Genomic DNA, 24,315 nt, shown 5'->3' with positions numbered 1-24,315 from the left:
CTCACTGTGTTTTACAGGCTACATCCATAAACTTTTATAAGTTTTAACAGATTTTCACTTCTTTTTTTAAGTCAGAAATCCCTCCGTTTCTTTTTGTTTGTGAAAATGATAAAAACACACCACTGCAGTGGCTATAACAGCTTTCATTTCCCTTCATGCTTTTAATACAAATTCAACTGTACAGGTATGTACAACAAACTGTATTCTTTCCCCACAAACATGGACATGATTAAATTAAGTCACGTCAAATCGCAATATTCAAACATACATTTAAACAAACAAACAAACAAACAAAAAAATCACTGAGTAGGATATATTAAGACTTTTCTTCAGAGTTCTGAGCGGAAGCAGACTGGATCAGACTGACCAAATAAAATCTTGAACAGTTTCTCATTTTGAAACAAGTCTCAGAACATCGCATTATGTGGAAAAATACACACTGCTCATTGCTCAAAAAGGAACACGCTTTCCCAACTGTCATTCAGTGGGGTCAGGAACCCTTCAAGTCATTAAAAAAGTGCCGATTACAGTCATTTATACACATTCAATTTTGATACTTGTTCTTACATTTGCATAAAATGTTATACGAGTACATGAAAAATATTTACAGCAAATAAGGGCCACAAACAGTACGTTACATAAATTTAAGCTACAGTGTGTAGAATATAGTGCCATCTAGTGGTGAGCTTACAGATTGCATTATGCCATTATCGGCTGCAATTTTGTTTCCCTTTACGTTTTTACTTCTTTGGCGACAGGGATTCATGCTCCCTTTCCTTCTCTTGTGATAAGCAATATGTACGATCCTCTCTTTCACAAAAAAGAGAGTTGTCAAGCGTGTTTGCCTGCACTAGCAACCAGTAGACTAGACAGTGTATAAGGGAGCAACTGTTGATTCCAGTTTTTCTTCCTGCCACACAACAAAATGCAAAAGGCCAAGTAAGTATGTCCAGTGCAACATGGTTATGACATATTCCACTTATGCTAATAAACAGCCCCTACACACTGTAGCATTAACACTTTACTCACACCTGTCAAACTGGTGCTTAGTGACACAGGAGGATTTTAGAATGTAATCTGTGATCTGGCGTAAACAGAGTCATTGGAAAGTGCAAATGACTGCAACTTTTTAGCCACATTAATGAACAGTTTGCTTCCATATTGTTGTGATTTCATACGAAACATTCCACATACAGATAATATGTGGTTCTAATCATCATTAATTCCTCATCCCGTGTACATCCCTGCAATTAAGTGCTGACAACTATGAAGGCCAGTAAGGGAACTGGTAAGCTTACACAAGCTAAACAGCCAATAGCTCAAACAGCCACAAATACTGTGAGATGATTTGATTTTATTATTTGATTTTAGGACTGATAAACTTTGAGATGTTCTTCAAGAATGTTCTGAAGGAGGTTTCTAGCAAGTGCTTGTGTCAGAATGTGATGTTCAACATGTCACAAGGGATCACTCCTCACCCTGCCTCCATTTCTGAGACTCTTCCTGGCGAGCATCCGGATGTATCTGGTTCCTCATCCCACCCAGCACATTAGAGGTGGCCTCAGTGGCCATAATCAGTGGTTTAACTACTGCTGGGGGCAGCTGGCGGAGAACCCCACCCACTGCTCCGGTCATTCCACGTTGCTCATGTTCCCGGGTAGCCGTGTCATAGATGGTCAATGCAGTATCGGTGATCCCCTGTAGATACATCACACAGTACTTATCATCAGTGCTTATACCACTGCATTGAAATATCCTTTCAGCCTCAGGCTTGAATCAGAATCAGAATCAGAAGAAGTTTATTGCAATTGCCAATGAACAGGATTCACAGACTAGGAATTTGCTTCGATATAATGGTGCAACATTAAACAGAGAGCAATATAAAATGCTAAGATAAAATATACAATATGTGCCAAAATAAGACAAAATACAAGATAAAAAATGACATAAAAAATGGCATTGCGTACCTCTTTTACCACCGTATAGGCCTTGGCTACGCCTTCTCTCAGGTCAACGGGCTGGTGAGCCAGTCCATAATGAGAAAAGCGTTTTATCCTCTTGGAGTCTCTCTCATCAGGCACTGGAGAAACCATGTCATACGCGGTCTCAGCCGCTGCCTAAAAATGGCAGGTATAACACTGCATTTGTTTGTTGCCTCATGAAGAAATTTAACAATTACAGATATCTTTAGTGTCATAGTACCTGGATGGTCCGCACCATACGGTTGGTGAGCTCCAGAGCAGCCATGGCAGTAGATGTTCCAAAAGAGGCAGTGCCGCGCTGAAAACCACGGACTATCCGACCATCCTTCCTGTACTGCTCAATTGGGAGCCAGACCAAATCCCTAAATCCTTGAACTGAACACAACATTCATCTCAAGGACGGGACAAACACAGCAGCACAAGGACACATACGCTATACTGTATACACATACATATATATTGTATTTTCTAGAGTATATGTTGCACCTTTTTTCTGTATGTGAAACTCACTTTTTAACACAGCATTTCCCCAGGGGCAAGTTTAACAACAGACAAGAACTAAGCAGCACATGTGCACACCACAGCATGTGCTGTTACTTAACACGATGACTTTTAAATTCTAAAGGTAAGCAAGATGGCCAAATAAACATACCTTGGACAACATATTCAATGTTATTTGGAGGCAAATGAACAAGGACTACTAACCCACAGTGTTGGAAACACTCCAATACAAACCTTATTACTTTTTAAGTCAGCTCTTTGGTTTAGATTTGTGTGAATTCTTGTTTGGACTTTGTTCTTATAATATTGGAGTTTCCGAGTATTTTATTTAGTGCATTGATTCCTCGGAAAGTCCTAACACATGGTTTTTCGGTATATAATACGCACCAGAGTATAAGTCGCATGACCTCCCAAACTCGTTAAAAAAAGTGACTTTTACTCCAAAAAATACAGCACATAGCAGTTAATCGATATGTTATCATAATTTGTTCTACTCACCCAACTGTACCAGGGAGTGAATTGGTCCAACACCACCCAGAAGTCCTGGAAGCTGGTTTCTCTTAATGTCATTAAGCCACTCATTTATTGCATAGGAAAAGAGCTTATCCACACCTAATAGTCTGAAATACAACAAAGTATTATTTTACTGCATAAAACTATTTGGTATAAACTTAAACAAATATTATGGAATCACTGCAAGCTGAGGACTTTCACCCAATTTTCTTACTTCACATCAAATAAAAACAAATCTGTGATTTGTTTATTTGATCACACAAAGATTTTTGTTCAGCAGCAAAGCATTTGGGTGTTGCAGACCGATCGGTCCCCCCTAAAAATTGGTCCGCCTTGCCTTCACTGCGCATGTGTCATCAGCCGCGGTTCACTGATTATCACCTCGTTTCTGCTTAAAACTGCACTCGAGTCATCATCTATCTCAGCAACAGATAGCTGAAGCTTCTGTACAATAAACATTTCCACATAAATTCAGCATTATTTCATCATAAAAGATGAAGTGATCAGAGTGCTGCAGCTGCTAGCTGCTGCGTTCACTGCGTGTCCGTCATTTCAAAGTGTCACTGATTATCACTTTGTTTCTGCTTAAAACTGACTTTAGAATGATTTAAGAGGTTTTACCTTATCATCTGACGGTTAATAATCCCATTCATCCATTTGATCACTTTGGGTGAAGAGAGTCCGTCTCAGATGAGCTGCTGTGGTCTGAACTGACGCATGCTCAGTGGAGGCAGGACGGACCAATTTTTAGGGGGGACTGTTCGGTCTGCAACATCGGCTTTGTGAAACATACCTCATACAGATATGATTACTTGAATAACATATTGTTTTCCAGATCAAGTCAAGGAAATCATCATGAAATCACTCAATGTTGAGGAAAAAAATTTGGAATTACCTTGTAGTTTGCATGTCTATAACAAATGGTCATGGTACACTACTTGTTTACTCATATCGGTGTGTATCTTAAAGGCTCTGGTGCAGTCTGATCTAACTCAGAAGCCTCTAGTATGGTCTGATTTTGTCCATATTCAGGTAGATGTAAGGGGTTAAGGTTAGGGCACATATGCACAAAGGAAAGCAGAAATGCAGCACACGGATTGATCCCAGAACTTGGCACCGGCAGATGCCTACAAATGCAAATCAGTCTGCAGTTAAAAGAAACTTGTTGCTGATGGTTCCATAATTTTCTTCCTTTTATGTGATCTGGAAAACAATATGCCATTAATTCAAGCAATTATATTAATTAATTTGAGGTATTTTTCTCAAAGCCTGAATGCTTGGCTATTGAACAAAAGTCCTTTGTGTCATGTCTGTGACTTATTATTTGCCACAAAGTAGGAAAGCTGGGTGAACATGTAGAAACTCCATAATTTTTGCCAGGGGTTGTATATAATGCATCACACTAGGCAAAAGAAATTTGCACTATTATCTTTTGAGATAAACATACCCTTGTCTGGAGCACAGCCTTCTTAGTTTCAGTTCTGAACAGTTCAGCTGTGTTAACCCAATAATGATCCCTGCAAAGGTCCCCTGAAACAACAACATTTGTAAAATCATTACTAAAGCACAATTCAATTATGTGTATTGTTTCGTTAACCTTTACACAATGCACCTGCTCCATTGAAACGTGTTTCCCATGGTAATCCAATCGAATGGGCACCTCAGAGGTAAATCGGAATTCCCTGTTATGAAAAGAACACATTAGCAAAAGGCACACAAGTAATTCAATTATTTCCTCAGAAAGCATGAAAGATTCATTTTGTCAACACTGACCTGAAAAAGATGGGTTGGTCCGTGAAGGAAGGAGCAGCAGCTTCATTTTCACTGGATTCCTCCCCTCCAGATATGGGGAAACCATTATGGCTCAATCGCCTGTGAGCAGGCACTGAGATAATTGGGGCGGGGTCTTGGATGCTACCACCATGTTTGGAGAAGCTGCAGGAGATTTCTGGGGCAGCCGTTGTTTTTGTGGAAACACAGACAGCTGTAAAACAAAATACTCTCAGCACCCATTACTTTAGGCAGGGGTTAACATCAAAAGATCTTGCAGTTTAAGGCTGTCGTGAATGATGAGTTTTACCTTCTGGAGTAGGCGGAGAGAAAAACTCAACTTCAGCAGCAAGGCTACTAAAGAAATCCTTCAGGAAGAACAGTGCGTCCTTCAAGCAAAAACTCATTATGGTCAAACTGTAGACTGTTTAACGTGTCAGAATTCAGCAGTGCACTGCAACAACAATCATCTACCTGATCAATATTGAGACGAAGAGGCATCAGGGAAACACGCAAACAGCACTCCTGAGGAGCCTGGCCTGATTCAGGACACATGTGCAACGCCTTAACTGTCAACTGAGAGTTAAAACACCAAAGTTACATCAGGCTGCAGCTTGGCTACATTAATATAACCATGCTACATTCCTCACCATGTTCGAATGTGCTTTTCTGGGCATTTCCTTGCTGGAATACAAGTAGAGGAACTTGTTCATCTGTGATGTAGCCAGTCTGTCTCGAATCTCCAAGTCCTGCACGACAAACACCTGCCGAGATACTGGCTGGTCCGCGGTCAATCCAGGCGTCACATGGGTGTGTGGGTAAACCTCGTGCTGAAATCTCACCTGAAAAAAGGTCAAAAGTTGGTCAATCATGGCTGAAGGCATTGATGTGACTTGATCAAAATGTAATACTGAAGAGGATATTTACCTTACTGAGTTGGATCTCCATCAGAACATCCGGGTTCCTTCCCTTTCCACCAGCTGCCCATCCTGAAGACCTGGCTTGTCTGACTGGAGTCTGAGAGGGGGAGCTATGGGGTGTTGATCTGCATGACGAATAAAAAACAGTATAAACAAGAGCAACGCAAAACATATCAAATGCCCCACTCGTATGTTAAGTTGGTGTCTTGTTTCATGGTAAAAGTGATAATGAAGACTTGAAAGTATGTCTATAGCAAACGATTAGTGATTTCAAGATGCTCTATGGTCCACATTTGTATATGGAAAGACTGCCACTTTACAATTGGTATGAGGTGTATTGACCCCCATTTTCAAAAGGATACTACCTCTAGTCTCCCCAATACATCACCAAGAAATAATTTCAATCAGATGAAGCATTCTTTAGTTATTCCATAGAAACAAAAATCAAGATGATGCCCAGGCAGTCATAATGGATGATGGACGACCCCTTTTTGAATGGGAGCCTCCCTCTAGACTCCCCTAATTCACCACCAAGAAATGGTTTCAATCAAACAAGGCATACTTTAGTTGTGCAAAAAAGGTGAAAACAAAATGTCCCCCAACTTCATTGAGCAGGGGCATAATAAGTTTGCTCAGGGGGTGGGGAGCATAAAAACATCATTGAGCAAGGACATAATAACAATAAAGCAGACCTCTTTCACCTTGAACATGCTGTAAACAGTTATTTGTCAATACTTTGTGGCTCACCCTCGGCTTCTGGCAGGAGAGGATGTCAAAGATGCATTCCCAAAGTCTTTCCCGCCATAAAGGTGCCAGATGACCGAAATCTCCTTAATGAGGTAGCGTACCTCTGGAATGGGGAGGTTCATTGCTCCACGACCAGAATCACTTCCATCTAGAGGCTGACTGAAGTGGTCATCTTTGATTTCAACAGGATCCATTGTGAGCCGCTTTACTACTGGTTCCTGGTCGAGATCCTGAACACAAGTGCAGGAACACAAGCTGAGCCCACACATTTAGTCACTCTGCAGCATAGCTATAACTGTGGACATCCTGACCTCTCCTCTAGAGCCGGGTGTGTCCAGGATACAAAAGTCATCTGTCTCTTGTGCCAGGTTAGGTACAGGCGTAATGAGGGGAGAGTGAAGCATGGGATAAGTGGGGCTTGAATCTTGGTTTAAGTTCCCACTTTCATCCGGAAATAAGAAAAGGTCTGACTGAGGCGGGTCAAGGTCAAGATGTTGCTCTTCATTTGCACCTGTTGATATATGATATGGTGTTAACTGTACCCATAAATGTGTAACTGTAACCTTTCCTGAAGATTAACATATAAAGCCCTTGCCGTTTTTTTGCATTCCGAGCGCATGCTGCCCATCGGTCTCCTCCATTGCTTCACTCATCAGATCCTGCAGCATCTGCTGCTCAGTCTCAAGCAAAGAGGTCTGAGATGTGGGCTGACAAGGAAGCTCCACCTGGGCAAAAAACACAATCAAACTAAGAATGTTTGACCATAATCATTTTCTGAAATGTAAATGTAATGCGTGAATGCTGTCAAAGCTGACCTTGGATCTCCTTTTGGTGCCGTTGTGCTTGGACTCCAGTGCTGCAGGGGGCAGCATATCTCCATAACTGGCTATATACTGGATGAGGTTCATGAGGGCAGCACAGGAGTCTGAACATGTTCTGATGTGAATGATATCACTGGAACAGCGCAGCTCAAACCTCGGCTCTGACTATCACCAAAAGTGGAATGGGGGGGAGTGTGGGGGAGCAGAGTGTGTACAGAAACGTGTGACCTGTATTTTTAAAAGAAATGGCAAACCACTCATTACACACAGCAGATACTTACCAATTTTCCATCCACTCCAGGTTTAACAGCTGTGATCCTCAGCTCCAACGTGCCAATGTCTACCACTTGGACATAATCTATGACAAAATGGAAATATCATAATCAGACAAAGCGCTGACATTTTTTAACATTTCAAGCTGTTTAATCAAAGCATTCACTGTCACCAACCTACCACGTGCTAGATTGACTGAGACGGCATTGTTCTTGTCTGACAGGAAGAAAGCAGCTTCGTCCAAAATGATCCTGGAATAACATCATAAACAGAAAAGGAAAATTCTTTGGTGACAATATTTTTTTTTTACTAAGGCTTTCACTCTGTAGCTGGAGTGAGACCGGTATACCTGAGTGTAGAAGAAGAGTGGTCTAAAGAGACACTGCTGGAGATACTGAAAGTCTCAACGAGCAAAAGTGATCTGAGAGGCAGGTAAAGAGGTCTAATAAAACCAAAACAAAAGCTCATTAGAAAATACATATTAATCATAAACACGGAGTTTTGAAGTTTAATTTACCTGTAGTCTAGAGAGCAACTCCACAGGTGTAGATGCAGGGTGGTGACAGCAGTGGGAGGTGCATAACCCAAAACGGGCTCATCAGTAACATTCAGAAAATCAACAATCTGTTGCAAGAAAATTAGCAATATAATTACACACAATGTATTTCCCTTCAAATGCACTTTGAGTATTTCAAATCAAGTATAAACAGTACTAAAGTTAGTTAGGTTTATGCCCAATACCTGATCATACCAGCCAAAGCTGGAAGGGACCACCCTGTGCTGGAGTGTGGCACCTCTTACTCCAACAGCAATGAGAAATTCCTGTGTTAAAAAAAACAAAAAAAAAAACAGACATCATTACATGACAGAAAACCAAGTTGACTGACAAACTGTTGATACTGGTTAAGTCTGCAATTATACTGGATTGAGACAAAGATCGAAGCTCTCAATGGCATCCCAGACTCAGGCATCAGCAGGGTATCTGTATGTGGTGAAAGTGTCATGTTGGTAATGATGTTCAGCTCTCGCAGAGCTCTGACTGAGATCAAGAGACATCTGGGAAGAGTTTCTGGACTCACGAGGGCCCCAGACAGAGATGTTTTGTGATGTTGATATCTTTGATAGTCCACAAAAGCCCAAGTCTTTATTGTCCTGATGCTTTCACTCTTATTATGACCGCATTTTCCTGAGGATGACTTGCTTTTTTCCCCTACTAATTTGAATTTGGGAGGTCCTGCAATTTATACTTAGATGTGACTTACATAATGAAAAATCCAGTGTTTATTATTAATAATAACAATAGTAACTCCGACTCTGAGTGAAAACAAGGAAGCAGCCGAAGGGTCTTACTTTTACAGGCCTTTCCCAAGAATCAAAGCACTAAAGAAAATAAACTTCAATAATAACAAAATAATTGGCAATAACACAAAGCACACCATTACAATGCACAAAAATCCCAAATTAAAGAGCTGATAATACAGAAAAAAGAAGGACCTTCTACTCCAGTGTGACTTTTATACAGAATATACGGTAGACTGTGAGACTTGCACGCTAACCAGTGATCTCGGGCAGTGACTGGATGCCTTTGGCAATAGGACTCTGACAATTTTTGCATGCCTTTGGAATGACTTTCTACGAAGTGTGCAGTTACTGTACTTAGGGAATCTCAGACAAGATGAACAACTTGAAATGTGAGGAAATGTCAGCAATCATATGATGGTCATGTGGTCCACTTCCCAGACCATGAGCTAGCCCTTAGGTGCTGAAGACCCCCACAACTGGAAAGGGCCAATGATGTATCACCTCAAAGCACCAGACAGATAACTACTTTTGTTAGGTAAGGATGGGCCAGTGGTCCTCAGTCAGTACCCAGACAGGTTCTGTAATGTGATGGATGCAGCAGATCTGACCTGATCTGTGTCGGTGATATAAACTTATTTTTTGGTTAGACGAGATTAAAAAAAAAAAAAATCACTGAGGTTGACTGACTCTGGCTCGATCTAGTGGTCAAATGTAGTCTTTGAATCATGTAAAGAGGTTGAGCACCAACACCAACAACAAAAAAAAATTCAACGTCACAACTCTTGGCTGCACTATTTTAGGAACAAATTGTACAAAGGACATTTTCCATGTATGAGTAAGCAAATCAATTTCCTCACATAATCTGACATTTTGAATGACTCAGACAATGTTTACCCAGTTTTTTTTAAAAACAAGTGCATCCAAATCTATTAGTTTCCACAACTACAACCAACACATTAATGAACTCACTGGCTAATATTTCCTTTTAAGTCATTTATTTACTTGCAATACCTTGACATTGCGTTCTGCATTTTGGGATGAGACTTTGACGGCAACCGTGAGCATGCTGCGAGCTTCCTGACCAATACCCTCTGGTGTGGAGCTTCTGTCAGGAAAGGTCTCTGATTGGTAGATGCAGGGCTCTAACCAGTGGGGATGAGTCCTGCATGGCAACTTGACATCTGAAACAGAGGTTGCTCCATCCACAAGTCCTTTGCAAATGAACAGAGTCAGACGATGAGACACAAGTAGACGAATGACACAAAGGAACAGTGATGCGGACGCTTTATAATATAACATATTGTATGCACAATACAACAGCTTATAGCTGGAACTAATTTTTACCTCTGTCAAGGAGGTAGTTTTTTCACTAGCGTTTGTCTGTTTGCTTGATATTTAACAGGTTAATTCCAAAAGTAATGAATAATGTTTTTTTTGTAAAAAAGTGATTCAATTTTGAGGACATGATCTAGGAATTCGGAAACTGATCAACATGTTTCCCCATTTTATGGATCACACAACTAATCAATTAATTGAGAAAATCATCAATAATTGAATCACTATGAAAAGAATCATTAGCTGCAGCCCTAAATTGCTGCTATTGCCAATTGCTTGTCCAAATTTTTATTAACTAATTTTATGTCAAATCAAATAATCAATGAGTGGTTTCAGCACTACAACAGCACACACTTCACTGGTTTACCTTCATGATACATGCACACACTGCTGGTGTGGAAGCAGATGTAGTGCTGGTCTTTATAGCCTTCATACTGCGTTACACTGAAGAGCACTGCATTTTTTGCTTCCAGCCAGAACTCGCCATGCTTATTCTTTAGGACACTTTTATCCTCTTTCTGGGGAAGAAGAATAAAAACGGTTGGAACTTTGGCTTGACATTTTTTAGGAAAAGGTAAATAACAGTGTGATGTTAGCCACAGGATGTTGGCTTACTTTAGCATTGGTTTGAAGAGCCACCAGGCCGTGATTGACACTGAGGATGACCGAGAACAGGCTCTGGGAAGTCTTGTTCTGGGTCTTGGGCTTTTTCTTCTTTCGAGACCTCAGTCCCAGGTCAGATGTAGGAGTGTAGAACTGCATGTTCTCCTCCTCTGAGCCACTGGTCTCCTCTGAAGGAACAACACAAAGCACGTCTATGAATAGACAAGCTGATCATTGTTTACGCATGACTTTGCATCTCAAAGGTCAACTGCAACGTCACCCAAAACGTTTTTTGGGGCATCCTCACCGTCAGGACCAGCAGAGCGGAAAGGACTGAAGCTGTCCTTAGAGCAGGTGTTGATTAACTGACTGGCGACAGAAAGTCCAACTCCATAAGGCATGCTCTCCACAGTCTCCACTGGGGAGGGAGCAGTGGGTTCCCACAGCAGCAAGTCATTGTTGATTCTGCAACAATACACAATTTAGTGTATTTACAAAGCAGGAAGTGGTTAACCACCTCATTCTCACACTGCATTTTGACAAACAATGACACTTAACATCATGCCAGCTGGTGGTTGCAACCAAATGCAGCTTGGATACCAGGGTTGGGTTCAATTCAATTCAATTTATTTATATAACGTCAAATCACAAGAGAGTCATCCCAAGGTGCTTCACGTGGGTAAGTTCGAACCTTAGCAACTCCCAGAGCAAACACATGGTGACAGTGATAAGGAAAAACTCCCTCTGTAATTTTTCAATAAACCCAGATCCAGATTTGGTTTCATCACTGCAGATTTAAAACTTGTACAAATAGAACCAAGTGATGGGTTCATTTTCAGCATAGTGTGTCCAAGTGTAGCCCACAGATCCTTAAACTTTAGTTGGCTTGGGTCAAAAACAGGTCATGCTTTTAGCAGAAGTTGTAAATTCCAACAACACACTCAGCGAAACGGTATTGAAACTGGTAAGTCTCTGCATCCTATCCGAGATGGCACCATTGTCAGTAATAGGAACTAATGGTAGGACTAGAGCATGCTGGGATATAATAAAATAAAGTAGAAGGCCCGCGTTGTTGCCAATAGCGCATGCTTGTAGTCTAGAAAAGCATTACACTATGCAAGATTGAAAACTTCAAGTCTTGAACTACACCTACTTGCAGCAGTTTGACTTGGGAATGACTGCTTAATGTGCGCTAAAAGCCTTTGACTGATACAGTTTTGGATTCTGCCTTACTCCCTTTGCCTTGTCACTGGCCCCATTTACATGACCATAATAATCAGATAACTGTTAGTAATCAGATAACTGTAATAATCTGATATCTCACATTTGCATGCCCTTCAGTAATCCGATAATTGGAAAAACCAGGTTTACATGATTTCAGTTACGTAATTAGTTGGATTTCTTTGGAAGTGGAGAAAGAAGAAAGGGAAGCTCCTGAAGAAAAAGCATAGGCTGAAAAAAGAGCGCACTCTCTCTCTCTCTCTCTCCGTCTGTCTCGGTCTGTCTTGCTCTCTCCCTGTCTCTCTCTCTCTCTCAGCGAGGAGGTTCGCAGAGTTGTCCTCGCACCCGAAATATGACGTCATAGTTTTATGTAGGAAACTCCGCTCAACATTAATATATTTATCTATAAACTTCAAGAAATTTGCTGTTTAAAACACTGAAACACACAAGACCATTCAAGGATGCTTCGATGTCACTTTTTTTTGACACACAACGAACCGTCGGAACTTTGTGATCTGATGAAGGATGGTATGAGGCCTGACGAGACAGCAGTGCGTCCTGCTGAGCCTCTGGAATTGTAGGTGACAGCTGCTTTTACACATGCGCAGGTGTAAAACAACAAAATAAGTCAGATTAATGGTACACATGCACCAAATCCAGATGTGTTAATCCGATTTCTCATTATCAGATAACGGTTGTTACTGGATTTAGCACATCGGATTTTTCCATTTACATGAGCACTTAATAATCAGATAACAGCTAATTATCACATTGCAAATGGATTTTTATGTGCATGTAAATGGGGCCACTGTTAACTGACTGGAGTGTTTGAAGATTGACACAAGACCTTGTTTTTTTGTTTTTTAAATGTACTCCCAATAACAACAATAACAATCATAACAATCCCAGTGTCTTTGTTATGCTCTGCATTTAAGTCTCTATGTTCACACTGTTACCAATATTAATCACTCATATAATCATGATAAAGACAGCTTCGCTGAATAGCCAAACGGGATTTTAACCTGCTAGTTTTGAATTTTGAAATTTTAATACAAAATATCATTGAGGTGTTTACATGTATTTTTGATGCCATTCTTTCATAAAATATTACGCTTAATTACCTACCTGTTGTGTAATTTTTCATAAAAGGCCTTGCTGGGGAGTGCCATTTGAACATTTGGGAAACACATGTCAAGGATGAAACGTGAACTGTTCATGGTTTTTTCCTGAAACTCTGTCATTTCAACAACATCACCAGGAATAACCATCTGAAAAACAAAAATAATAAAAATAAATGACATATTTTACTAAAATGTCACATATGAACAAATTACAATAGCAAAGTATCTTTTTTAAACAGACATATGCTGTATCACCAGTCACAGCCCACAACTCAAGTTCACGAATGTCTTCAGATGTCACGTTACAAAGGAACTGTTACAAAGGAAAGGATGGACTGGATTAAAACTGGTCATCATCGGGTCCAAACCGAAACCCCATTAAGAAGCTTTGCCACTGAAAAGAACTTGAGTGCATAACAGTGGAAAGGCAGTAGAAAACTACCAGCAGATGGTGCAAGAAGCTTTGAGACAGTTATAAAAAATTAGAAACTGTCATTGTTGCCAAAGGCTCTGAAAATAAATCAGTAAAGGTGCCAATAATTGTGGCAAAGGTAAACTTCACCATTATGCAAGTTTTCTCAAGTAACTTTGAACAATTTAGTTAATATTCTCATTATGCAAACTTTAAGAACTTGCAGTTGAAAGGCAGAGGTGCCAATAATTTGGCCCGGAGTGTAGGAGACATTACCTACCATGCTCATGATCATTTATTCCCAAGCAGAGACCAGATATACCGTATCAACTGCTAAACATTCGGGTAAGTACGCCTTATGTTCCAAAACAGCTTTTACTGAACTCAGCCAGTGTTTGAGTATTTAGCAGGTGGTCTGAAGTTTAGTACATTCAGAGTTGTAAAGAACAAAGGCTCCAGTTCAACACCAGGAAATGTGACCATGTCTCATCTGCAAAATTGTAATATTTTTGACGACTGTGGCCTGTCAGCCATGACCCACCTCTTCATTTTCATACATAACTCTACGTGAAGAAAAGGGTGATGGTTCTGGTTTTCCAAAGTCACAGACATCCTTTAGCGAGTGAGCAGCCCCTTCCTCCTCCTCCTCCTCTTCAAGGGAGTGGTCTTCAGCCCCTTCATCATCTTCAACTGTCGCACGCTCAAGGATGGAACGCACCGCAGTAGGGTTCATCTTCAGGACAACTCTGCTCACAGAAACTCAACATCACTGAAAGATGCGCCTGTGTGGACCAGTTTTTCACCTGGCTACACTTACCGTGGCCAATCAAATTTTGCACTTGCAGATGTTGTCATGTCACCATCCATGGTGTGGGACACTCTAAGGAACTGGGCAGCTGGTTGAACCTGGTCCTCCTGTAATCTGCCTGGAAAGGTTTAAAATAAAAACAATTTTAAAATGGGAATAAAAGCCAAAAGAGGAGTCTTCAGAGGACAGACAACAAATTCATGTCCTGCAGCAACATACCAGTAAGTTCCCTGAAAGTAAGCTCCATCTTTGTTTGGTCAGGAGAGCTGCCACCCATGAACTCGGTTTTTATTTCCAAGTCTTCCAGCTCCAAGTGGAGTATTTCTTTCTGTAGGGACTTTTTGAACCAAGGTCCTCTCTCCTGATCTGATCGCAAGTCAGGAATGGGGAAGCGAACTGCAAGGCTGAGCACTGGGGCACTGATGGTCAGTGATATGTGACAGTTACTTGGGGTATGGCTGTCATCAAGGAAAACCTCTGTAAAAGCTTTATGCTGTAAAAGGAGTACATAAATACAAAGACCTGCGATGAAGATCTAGTAATGGTGCGACAATTTTATAATTATGATATTGTCTTATGACAATGCCATGGCATAATAATAAATCGCATTCATCAAGCTAGCATTTTTGCAGTTGTCTATGATGTATGTATGACAATAAATATTTCTTGGTATTTCCTTTGTGAAATAATCTATGAAAACTTACCAGGCTAATATGTTTATTGTAGGAGGTATACATATGGGAGGCCATCATCTCTGTGGTGTCTAGCTTCTGAGGCTGTAATAGCGAGTTGAGGCGGTCTACAATGCTGATGTCCAGCTCAGACTGTGCTGGGCCCAGTTCTATTTGGATTTCTGCTTTCCTGGGAATGGTAATAAGCCGCACTTGGCCGCCCTGCACCACAAAGGTGAAAGGCTGACTGACAAGAAGCCAACAAGAGGTGTAAGGAATGTTTGTTGTGCATTATGGTGTAAAATAATAAATGTGTTTACCTGTGGGCCTCGACGTTCAGCTTGCTTATACAGCATGTGAAGGCAGGTGGTGTGTGATGCATCAGCACTGGCTGGAATGCCAAATGTCAAAAGCTGTGGTGTGACAGAGAGCCTAGTGAACACACTTAAAATTCATGTCCACCGTGCTGTAGAAGCATACAAACATGAAGTCTCTGTCTGATGGTTTCCCTACTCCTCCCATCTCCTTTGGCAGATTCCCACCACACGATACAGTGAGGAAAATAAGTATTCGAACACCCTGCGAAAAAAAAATCCGGAAATCACAATGTATGATTTTTTAATAATTTATTTGTATGTTACTGCTGCAAAATAAGCATTTGAACACATACCAACCAGCAAGAATTCTGGCTTACACAGACCTGTTCATTTTTTTTTTAAGAAGCCCTCTTATTCTGCACTCTTTACCTGTATTAAATGCACCTGTTTGAACTTGTAACCTGTATAAAAGACACCTGTTCACACACTCAATCAATCACACTCCAACCTGTCCACCATAGCCAAGACCAAAGAGCTGTCTAAGAACACCAGGGACAAAACTGTAGACCTCCACAAGGCTGGAATGGACTACAGGACAACAGGTAAGCAGCTTGGTAGAAGACAACAACTGTTATGATTATTTATTAGAAAGTGGAAGAATTACAAGATGACTGTCAATCTCCCTCGGTCTGGGATTCCATGCAAGATCTCACTTTGTGGGGTAAGGATGATTCTGAGAAAGCTCAGAACTACACAGGAGGACTTGGTCAATGACCTGAAGAGAGCTGGGACCACAGTCAAAAAGATTACATTAGTAACACATGATGCTGTCATGGTTTAAAATCCTGCAGGACAGCAAGGTCCCCCTGCTCAAGCCAGCACATGTCCAGGCCCATTTGAAGTTCACCAGTGACCATCTGGATGATCCAGAGGAGGCATGGGAGAAGGTCATGTGGTCAGATGAGACCAGAATAGAGTTTTATGGAATCAACTCCACTTACCATGTTTAGAGGATGAGAACAACCCCAAGAAAACCATCCCAACCGTGAAGCATGGGGGGTGTAAACATCATACTCTGGGGGTGCTCTTCTGCAAAGGGGACAGGACGACTGCACCGTATTGAAGGGAGGATGGATGGGGTCATGTATTGTGAGATTTTGGCAAACAACCTCATTCCTCAGTAAGAGCATTGAAGATGGGTCATGGCTGGGTCTTCCAGCATGACAATGACCCCAAACACACAGCCAGGGCAACTAAGGAGGGGCTATGTAAGAAGCATTCCAAGATCCTGGAGTGGCCTGGCCAGTCTCCAGACCTGAACTCAATAGAAAATCTTTGGAGGGAGCTGAAACTCCAAACCTGAAAGATCTAGAGAAGATCTGTATGGAGGAGTGGACCAAAATCCCTTCTGCAGTGTGTGAAAACCTGGTGAAAAACTAAAGGAAACGTTTGACCTTTGTAATTGCAAACAAAGGGTATTGCACCAAATATTAACATTGATTTTTAAAGGTGTTCAAATACTTATTTGCAGCAGTAACATACAAATAAATTATTTAAAAAATCATACATTGTGATTTCTGGATTTTTTTTTTTAGATTATGTCTCTCACAGTGGACATGCACCTAAGATGAAAATTTCAGACCCCATTTCTAAGTGGGAGAACTTGCAAAATCGCAGGGTGTTCAAATACTTATTTTCCTCACTGTATGTGGATGACAGTCAACACTAGGAGCCTTGACGTGTTTGTTTTGTCAAAGGTCAAGGTCACTGGGGACATAGCATGAAATGTAAGTTTTTGTTTTACTTTTGCCATTCCACCATTGCACCACATTTGGCACACATAAGGAGGTGGATCCTGGGATTGACCAGTCAAGGTCAAATATGACAATATGTTAAGGTCATGTTGTTTGTTGGCCTACTCCTTCCAGCTCTTTTTGCTTATTTCTACCAAAGGTATCAATGAAGGTTGACCCCGAAACTGCCCAAAAAAGAATCCATTTTGACAAAGGTCAAGGCATTTGATTTTCAACCACATTTAGTCCAAATGTACAACACTCTTAGGTTGATTCCAGAATTGCCCTGGTAAGGCCAGCCAGAGGTCAGTCATTTAGGTGAAAGTCAAGGTCACTGGGGTCAAATATCAGATTTACATACCCCTTATTGTCTTCATGACCACAGGTACCACGATAGCCTGGCAGTAAACAGGTCTGGTTTGGCAGGCTAGTACTACTACCTAGTATGCAGACCAATGTTGAATACAAAGCAAATCTACAAAAGCTAACCTCTGTGTACTGAATGCCTTTTTGGAAGCCACCAATGGCAACGTCAGAGGGGAAGAGACACTCCAACAACTCCATCTGGTTTAGGGAGACATCAGTGCTGAATGTCCGCAGGTTAGAACCCTGACAGTGTTCATAGTTTATCTTCAGGCCCTGACCCACAAACCTGCAAGTCAAATACACATTTACAAGCTTGTTTTCCCATCTTATTAAAATATATGTAGAAAAGCAAATCAAAATAATAATAATAATTAATTAAAACAAGCAAAAACAGTTTACCTAAGGTGGTCATAAGGGCAAGCCTGGTTAAACACTGTGCGAGACTGAAGGAAGGCGTCGGGAAGGACTTGGTCTGGGCCCACCACACTGAAGAATTGTGCAGCCATTGAGCCAAGACTGGGAGCGTGATGTGGTGGTGGCAGGGGGTCTATGTGAAGAACTGAGATGGCCAGACTGCTCAGTGTCAGCTTTAATACTAACTCTGGTCTTGACTCGTCACCATGAGTTTTAGATGGATGTGCTGAAACACAAACATGGCATTTTATACAGAAAGTCTTACTGCCATAAGGAATTTATAGGTTTTTCTACAAACTAAATATTTATTTAGTTAAGTTCAGCAATTACAATAAATTGAGCTCTTCAAAAGTAAATATGGTAATTACGTAAATAAGGCAGTCACAGGACATAGACTTTGCTCCCAAAGAAAGTGGCCAGAGAAGGACTAGTGTGCATCTACAACCATCTTTTTTCCCTTTACTTACAAGTTTGTCGTAGCAATTTTTGAGGGAGCTGTGAATCCCGTGGTTGGACAGGAGCTTCAGTAGTCTTCTCTCTTTGTCTTGAAACATCCATATAATCATCCCACAGAGTCTACAGGAACAAAAACACAATTAATTGTGCAATAATTTGTGACAACAGCAGGCCAGTTCAGGTCTGTGAGCATAAACTGGTGCCGTGCATCAGTGTATCCACCACACTATGGGTCCTGGATGGCAACCACCCAAGGAGAAAACCAGTCCATCTTCACCTCTCGAAAGTAGCCATGTATCAGCCATACCCATGTGAAACGTGGGCAACCCCTTGGTCTTATCCAGTGATTGAAAGCTTCAGCACTGAGGCAGCCATGTGCTGGATCATGTACAGAAACATGCCATATGGCCAAAATACCACAGCCAACATTTTCTCATTATGCAAGTGATACTTCTCATCAGAGTGCCCTGAAGAAACTGTTTGTCATGACATCTTTCCAGCTGTACCAAAAGATCCTCAGAAGAGACTGTCAAAAACATTCAGCAGTTGCCCTAAGTCACCAGTTAGCATCCAAGTGTCACAACCACACAGTGAAACAACAAACACTGGGACTCTAACATGTTGAACCTCAATCTCCTGCAAAGGTATTTGCATTGTTAAACATCTCTGTCCATGAAACGCATGAATCCATGAGCTCTTCCCGGGCATCTCTCAATCTCCAAGGCCGAGGATCCACAGACAGGTTTGGCACTTTCACTGCATTCAGTTATATTTCTCATGGCCCAGTCCAGAACAACTGCAAAACCAGACACTACAACTCATTACTCAGCGCTGCGTTCAGGGCATCCACTGAATCCACATAGGTCACAGCATCATCTGCAAAGTTAGAGTCAGTAAACCTTTCCTTGCCAAGAAAGGCACCTAAGCTGCCAGTCTCCACATAGCTACCCAGCAAACAGTCCATGAAGGTACTGAATAGTGCAGGAGCCTGCAGGACACATTCCTGATGAATGCCAGAATTCACTGGGAATAAGTTAAGAGGCATTGCCTTCAGTCCACAAGACAACTCACAGTACCTGTGTATCTTGAAGATTATCAGGATGCCTCAGAGAGCAGTAAATAATAACATCAAACAGTTGCCCGGGCTGATGCTCAGCTACTTGTTGACAACAGCATCTCCAAGTAACTGTACCAGAGAGCATAACACATCCATTTATGTAATTACATAATATATTATGCTATAATCTGTAGATTTTAGGATCTTGCTAAGTAACAAGATTAATCAAAACCCTTACGTACAGCATTTGTAAATGTGGTCAAAAAACTCTGTGACTTACTGCAGTATTTCCAGAAGGAGACTCTCCTGGAGATGCAGAGTAATTACTATTGAGTGAAAGGTCCAAGTCAACCGTAGGTGGTTCACCCAGTGGAGGAAGGGATGACAGACTGTGAGACATGTCCATATCGGCCATGGAGAAGAATACATCATCTACACCAACCATGAATTGGGAAAATAAATTTATGAGAAAAAGAATTTATGAATTGCATAAGACAAGCCAGACAGCTAAGATCAGAAAGAGAGACACAGAAGAGAAGCAAACCTCGGCTAGACACAGTTCTGGTAGTCTGGCTCTCAAAGAGGCCAGAATCTGTTCCAGTTGTTGCGATATCCTTCTTCAAGCAGCGGTTCAGTTCTAAATGGAGGCGATACTCATCCTCTTGTTGTATTGGTCGATTTTTTCTATCCTTAGCCCACTCCTGCGTAGCTTCATGGGAAGAAGAAAAAAAAAACCCAACACATTCAACATTAATTCTTTTCCAAAACAACCCAGCTTGTAAAAATACAGCCATGTTTAATCTGAAGGTTTGGTGTCATCTGTGAACAGATGTATACTTACCCCCACCAGAGAAAGCACCCAGCAGGTCCAGAATAAGGTGAACTTGTCGCGGAGACAGCAGAATAATCAGCGTATCAATATGTCCAACAACTTCCAGCTGAAAAGCAAAACACAATGAACTATTTGACGACACCCAATCGCCACAAACAATACTGAATATAAGAAAAACTTTTGCTTATAACTGAGTAACTATTACGGAATTCACACACTGTTGAACTACCTTTGCTCCAGGCATAGCTGTGTTGTTTTTTAAAATCAGGGACAACTCGATTTTACCACTTAAGCTCCCGGCCTGCACAGGTTCAAACGGTATAGTCGAGGATACAGGTTTTGTGAACTGGGGATGAGGCTCATATATAATTTTGGGATTCCAACTTGGAGAGAGCTTTGCCTCAGTATCCTGTACAAAAAAATTAAACATAGAAACAAAGAGATTTGCAAATTCCTAATTTGCAGCAAATTCCAAACACTCTGTACTAACCGTTTGAGTGGGTGGAGATTTAAAACCAGTGCGAGACACATCTGAGAACTCGTCCCAAAATATAGTGACACCTTCCAACAGTAAATTTTTATGTGCAAATGTGGTTGGCTGGTGCACATTTACACTTGGACTCTCCTCGTCAGTTTCATCACAATAAATAATCCTGAACAAAAAAAACACAAAAGTCAGTTAAAACAGATTTACAACTGACATGAATTCATCTCAGTGTTGTTTATGTGCTTCTAATGAGTAATTCTACGGTAACGGAATTACAATCAGACCAAATTTTTTATGGAAATCTAAAATATGGCCAGACTTGGTTGTCACTGTGATTCCATTACCACAGAACTGCCATAATGTTCTGTGATCTCCGTGTCTAATTCAAGTGCTGTTCTTGTAACTGTCCCAAACTTACCTTTTAATTCGAATCTCTAGAGCAATTCCAGTTTTTGAATTTTCCAACATATGTTCAATTCTTAGTACAGTATCCAAAAATGTCACTTTGACTCTTCTCAGAACTGTCACAGAGAAACAGATGAGAAATGACTCTTGCATACCTTGATATTTTCAAACCTTTCTGAATGCTTGACCAAAAACAAAAGTGTGATATACCCGTCTCTATTGTTTCTGCAAACCTCTCTAATCCCTCAAAAGGCTGGAAGTTCTCTCCCATATCATCTGTGAGTTTCTGGCTCAGACATTCTTTGGCAAGCTGCATGCTGCTAGTCATGAAACTGGACCAGTACATGGGCTCAATCCCAGATGCTGGAAGACAAAGGCCACACTTTTAGCTTTCTTTCAGGAACAGATTTTGTTGAGAAACATATGATATCTCTCACACACTGACAGCGAGCAGCAGATACATGAAATTCAGCATGTCCTTACCCAATCTTGGTCTGGGTCTGAACACCATCTCCAAACCTTTAACCTCTAGGGCACAGTTTTCCTGCAGTAGGGCTGCCCATGGAACCGTTAGAGAAATTGTCTGAATGAACCCAGTGGTTACCTCAAAAGGAGCATCTGCTGTCTCCAGCAGCTCATTCAGGGACTAGGAAAGAAGAAATAATGAAGAAGATTATCTTCATTCATGCACATTACATGTTTTAATTTGTTGCATTTCACATCACACAGTTAATAAGATACATACCCATTTATCCAGTGGCACTTGAGCAAGGGATCCAGTACCCTGATACAGGTCTAAGCTGAGCTGATCCAAACTCAGCTTTTCCTCCAGAAAGTTACCTAGGTAGCGATGCAGGAGGTACCTGCACGCTCGTTTCTTGATGGACTCCGAAAACGGCCAAGGCATCTTCACTCAGTGGGTTTACAGTATACAGGAAACAAAAGAAATGTAGATGATGTGGACCAGGAATGCTACAGCTACTGACACAGCTACAAATTAATTACTGGTGTCATCCTGTTGAATGTAATACATCAAGGAATTGGAAATTCAGATATCTTTCATACGCCACGATTAGGGACACTTTGGAAATTGTCCTGATGCTCGTGTGGGGAAAGTGATCCAACTCCAGTTTGACGTACCTGCAAAATACAAACACCATTTGGTCAGTTCTTTTAATATTGGAGACCTTACACCTATACAGTAATGCTTTTACAAGCCTCCCCAATTTCCATTTGTCAAAAAAGGTCGCCTTTGTATGCCTGTATGATTGAAACAAAAGGCCACCTGGCTGGCAACAAACTGGAAGCCTGTCATCAATTTTTCATGGAATCGTTTTCATGGATATTAAATCCACATTATTAATTCCTTACATTTGACTGCTATGTTACATCGTGCTGGAAATATTTGCTTTGTCATCCACTAGATCCCTTTCTACCAGTCCTTTCCTCATTGGTGGGAATGTCATCAGAATGCTATAACACAATGGCAACAGAAAAGCTCTATAACAGTATTAAAATCTAAAGGTAGTGACAGCAACTATGACTTAATACTGATTAGCTAAATATTTTTATGATTAATAATAGAAAATAAAAATATAACAAAATGTCAGCTAACTGTCCAAAAGCACAACATATTCAATGACTAATAATAAAGTAGAAAAAATGTCAAGCAATACAGATATTTTCTTGACGAATGCCTAAAAGCAAGTTATCATCAAAATCTGTGACACTGCTTTTTTTCGTAGTCGAGTCAGCGAACTGAACAAATCTTTCGGTAGTGAAAGAGCTTTAAATTGCATAGTGATGCCAACAGTGGCGTCTGCCTTTGTAATCACATTGGTTTCTATGCAACTCCACCTGCATCTATATTAGCAAGATATCATTTGAACACTTAATCCAATTTTGGCAAAACATGGTCCATTAGGCCTATGGATGGGAAGAAATGATTCCCATCAAGGTCCGAAGTCAAGGTCAAACTTCCAGCCCCATGCTAATATACATTATAGAAAGACTGGAAATTTTATGGGAAGTAGCCCAAATATTTTACTGTAAGTATACGTTTCTCAACTTACCTTATATTTGAAAATGTGGGTGTGGTGTCATTGTATTCTCTGGGCACTTCTGATCTACTTTTTTTGTTTGTTTGCCTTCTACCTTCCCATCACCAATTAACTGTTTTGACTACAAACTACAACTATATGGCAAACTGTGTGCATGGTGGACAAATTGCAGTTTTTTGATAACATCATCACATCAAAATAAATAAAAGACAGAAATTTACCTAAATGATCTAAATTCAAAAACTACAAAATAGCAAATAAGACAGGCCAAAAGTTGCATTCTCTTTAATAGAACTAAACTGTCACTTTTATAGCCACGAGGCTTTAAAAAAAGTCAGGACATGGGTACAGTTTAAAGTCACTGTTAAAATTAATCGCACCAGTTCGCATTGCGACATAACTATTAGTAAAGAACAAAGCACGTTTACTGGTTACTGACTCCATTACGCCGCTTATAAAAACACATTGTACCTAACAGTGAGTGTCTTTAACACTGACACTGAATGCTGTCTAGACAAAGGCATGTCACTTAGCATGCTAGCATCGCAAGCTAACCTGTCAACGAGTCTTTTCAACGGAAAGAGCCTCAGCCGGCTAGCACTACAACTAGCTCATTAGCTAGCTAGCCAAACCAAAACATAATCCCATATTTAAGTTGGCTAGCCTCACATCTCAGATGTCCACTGAAAAAATATTCGTGATAACAACATGCATATGAGGACATGCATCAATTAATGACCAATGCTGAATAAATGTATTTAATTACCTTCTGACGGAGTTGTTTACAAACACTTTTATGACTCCGCACCTAATAGCAGCTGTTGCCAAGTCTTGCGAGATGAATAAGCAAACACATCTTCCAAAACCTGCCGAAAAAAGGCCCAGTATTAATTCAGCCTGTTAAAGCCGCAATGTTGATGCGTTGAGTACATATTAAACCGAAACCATTCGCCGTTTGAAAAGTGCAAACATAATTTACCCAATTTGCAATTGGGTAAAAACGACGAAATTCACTCATCTGTGATTATCTACAGGATGTAACAGCAAAGCATAATCGTCACATTTTTATAATATAATGCATTAGATGTTAATGCTATTAACATATTTTATTATATAATAGCAGAATTA

General features: G+C 40.7%; 1 protein-coding gene across 5 annotated transcripts; it reads right to left on the bottom strand.

Annotated features, from left to right (window-relative positions):
- Positions 1-1,414: 1,414 nt before the first annotated feature.
- On the bottom strand, positions 1,415-24,086 carry atg2b (autophagy related 2B). 5 transcript variants are annotated; one of them, XM_034194925.1, is made up of 43 exons: positions 23,954-24,086; positions 21,873-22,267; positions 21,611-21,773; positions 21,338-21,490; positions 21,141-21,243; positions 20,726-20,888; positions 20,465-20,644; positions 20,245-20,341; positions 19,948-20,112; positions 19,682-19,835; positions 18,358-18,464; positions 17,876-18,116; positions 17,600-17,762; positions 15,321-15,413; positions 15,034-15,222; positions 14,549-14,822; positions 14,339-14,447; positions 14,063-14,267; positions 13,114-13,256; positions 11,075-11,232; positions 10,780-10,979; positions 10,532-10,682; positions 9,841-10,040; positions 8,269-8,349; positions 8,045-8,151; positions 7,877-7,969; positions 7,708-7,778; positions 7,536-7,612; positions 7,249-7,419; positions 7,029-7,158; positions 6,745-6,947; positions 6,434-6,663; positions 5,694-5,811; positions 5,417-5,608; positions 5,241-5,342; positions 5,077-5,155; positions 4,770-4,980; positions 4,609-4,678; positions 4,444-4,526; positions 2,982-3,103; positions 2,203-2,357; positions 1,968-2,117; positions 1,415-1,698 (listed from the first exon to the last, which is right to left on the bottom strand). In XM_034194925.1, exons 2-43 carry the CDS (start codon positions 22,032-22,034, stop codon positions 1,468-1,470), a joined length of 6,249 nt encoding a protein of 2,082 aa, XP_034050816.1. In that variant the 5' UTR covers positions 22,035-22,267; positions 23,954-24,086; the 3' UTR covers positions 1,415-1,467. The 5 variants fall into 5 exon arrangements, with proteins under 5 accessions (XP_034050816.1, XP_034050817.1, XP_034050818.1 ...); XM_034194926.1 differs by having other exon boundaries at positions 6,745-6,944; XM_034194927.1 differs by having other exon boundaries at positions 6,745-6,944; positions 7,023-7,158; positions 10,780-10,955.
- Positions 24,087-24,315: the final 229 nt, after the last annotated feature.

The sequence above is a fragment of the Thalassophryne amazonica genome, chromosome 19, assembly GCF_902500255.1.
Source record: "Thalassophryne amazonica chromosome 19, fThaAma1.1, whole genome shotgun sequence".
NCBI lineage: Eukaryota > Metazoa > Chordata > Actinopteri > Batrachoidiformes > Batrachoididae > Thalassophryne > Thalassophryne amazonica.
This window is presented reverse-complemented; position numbering and strand designations above follow the sequence as displayed.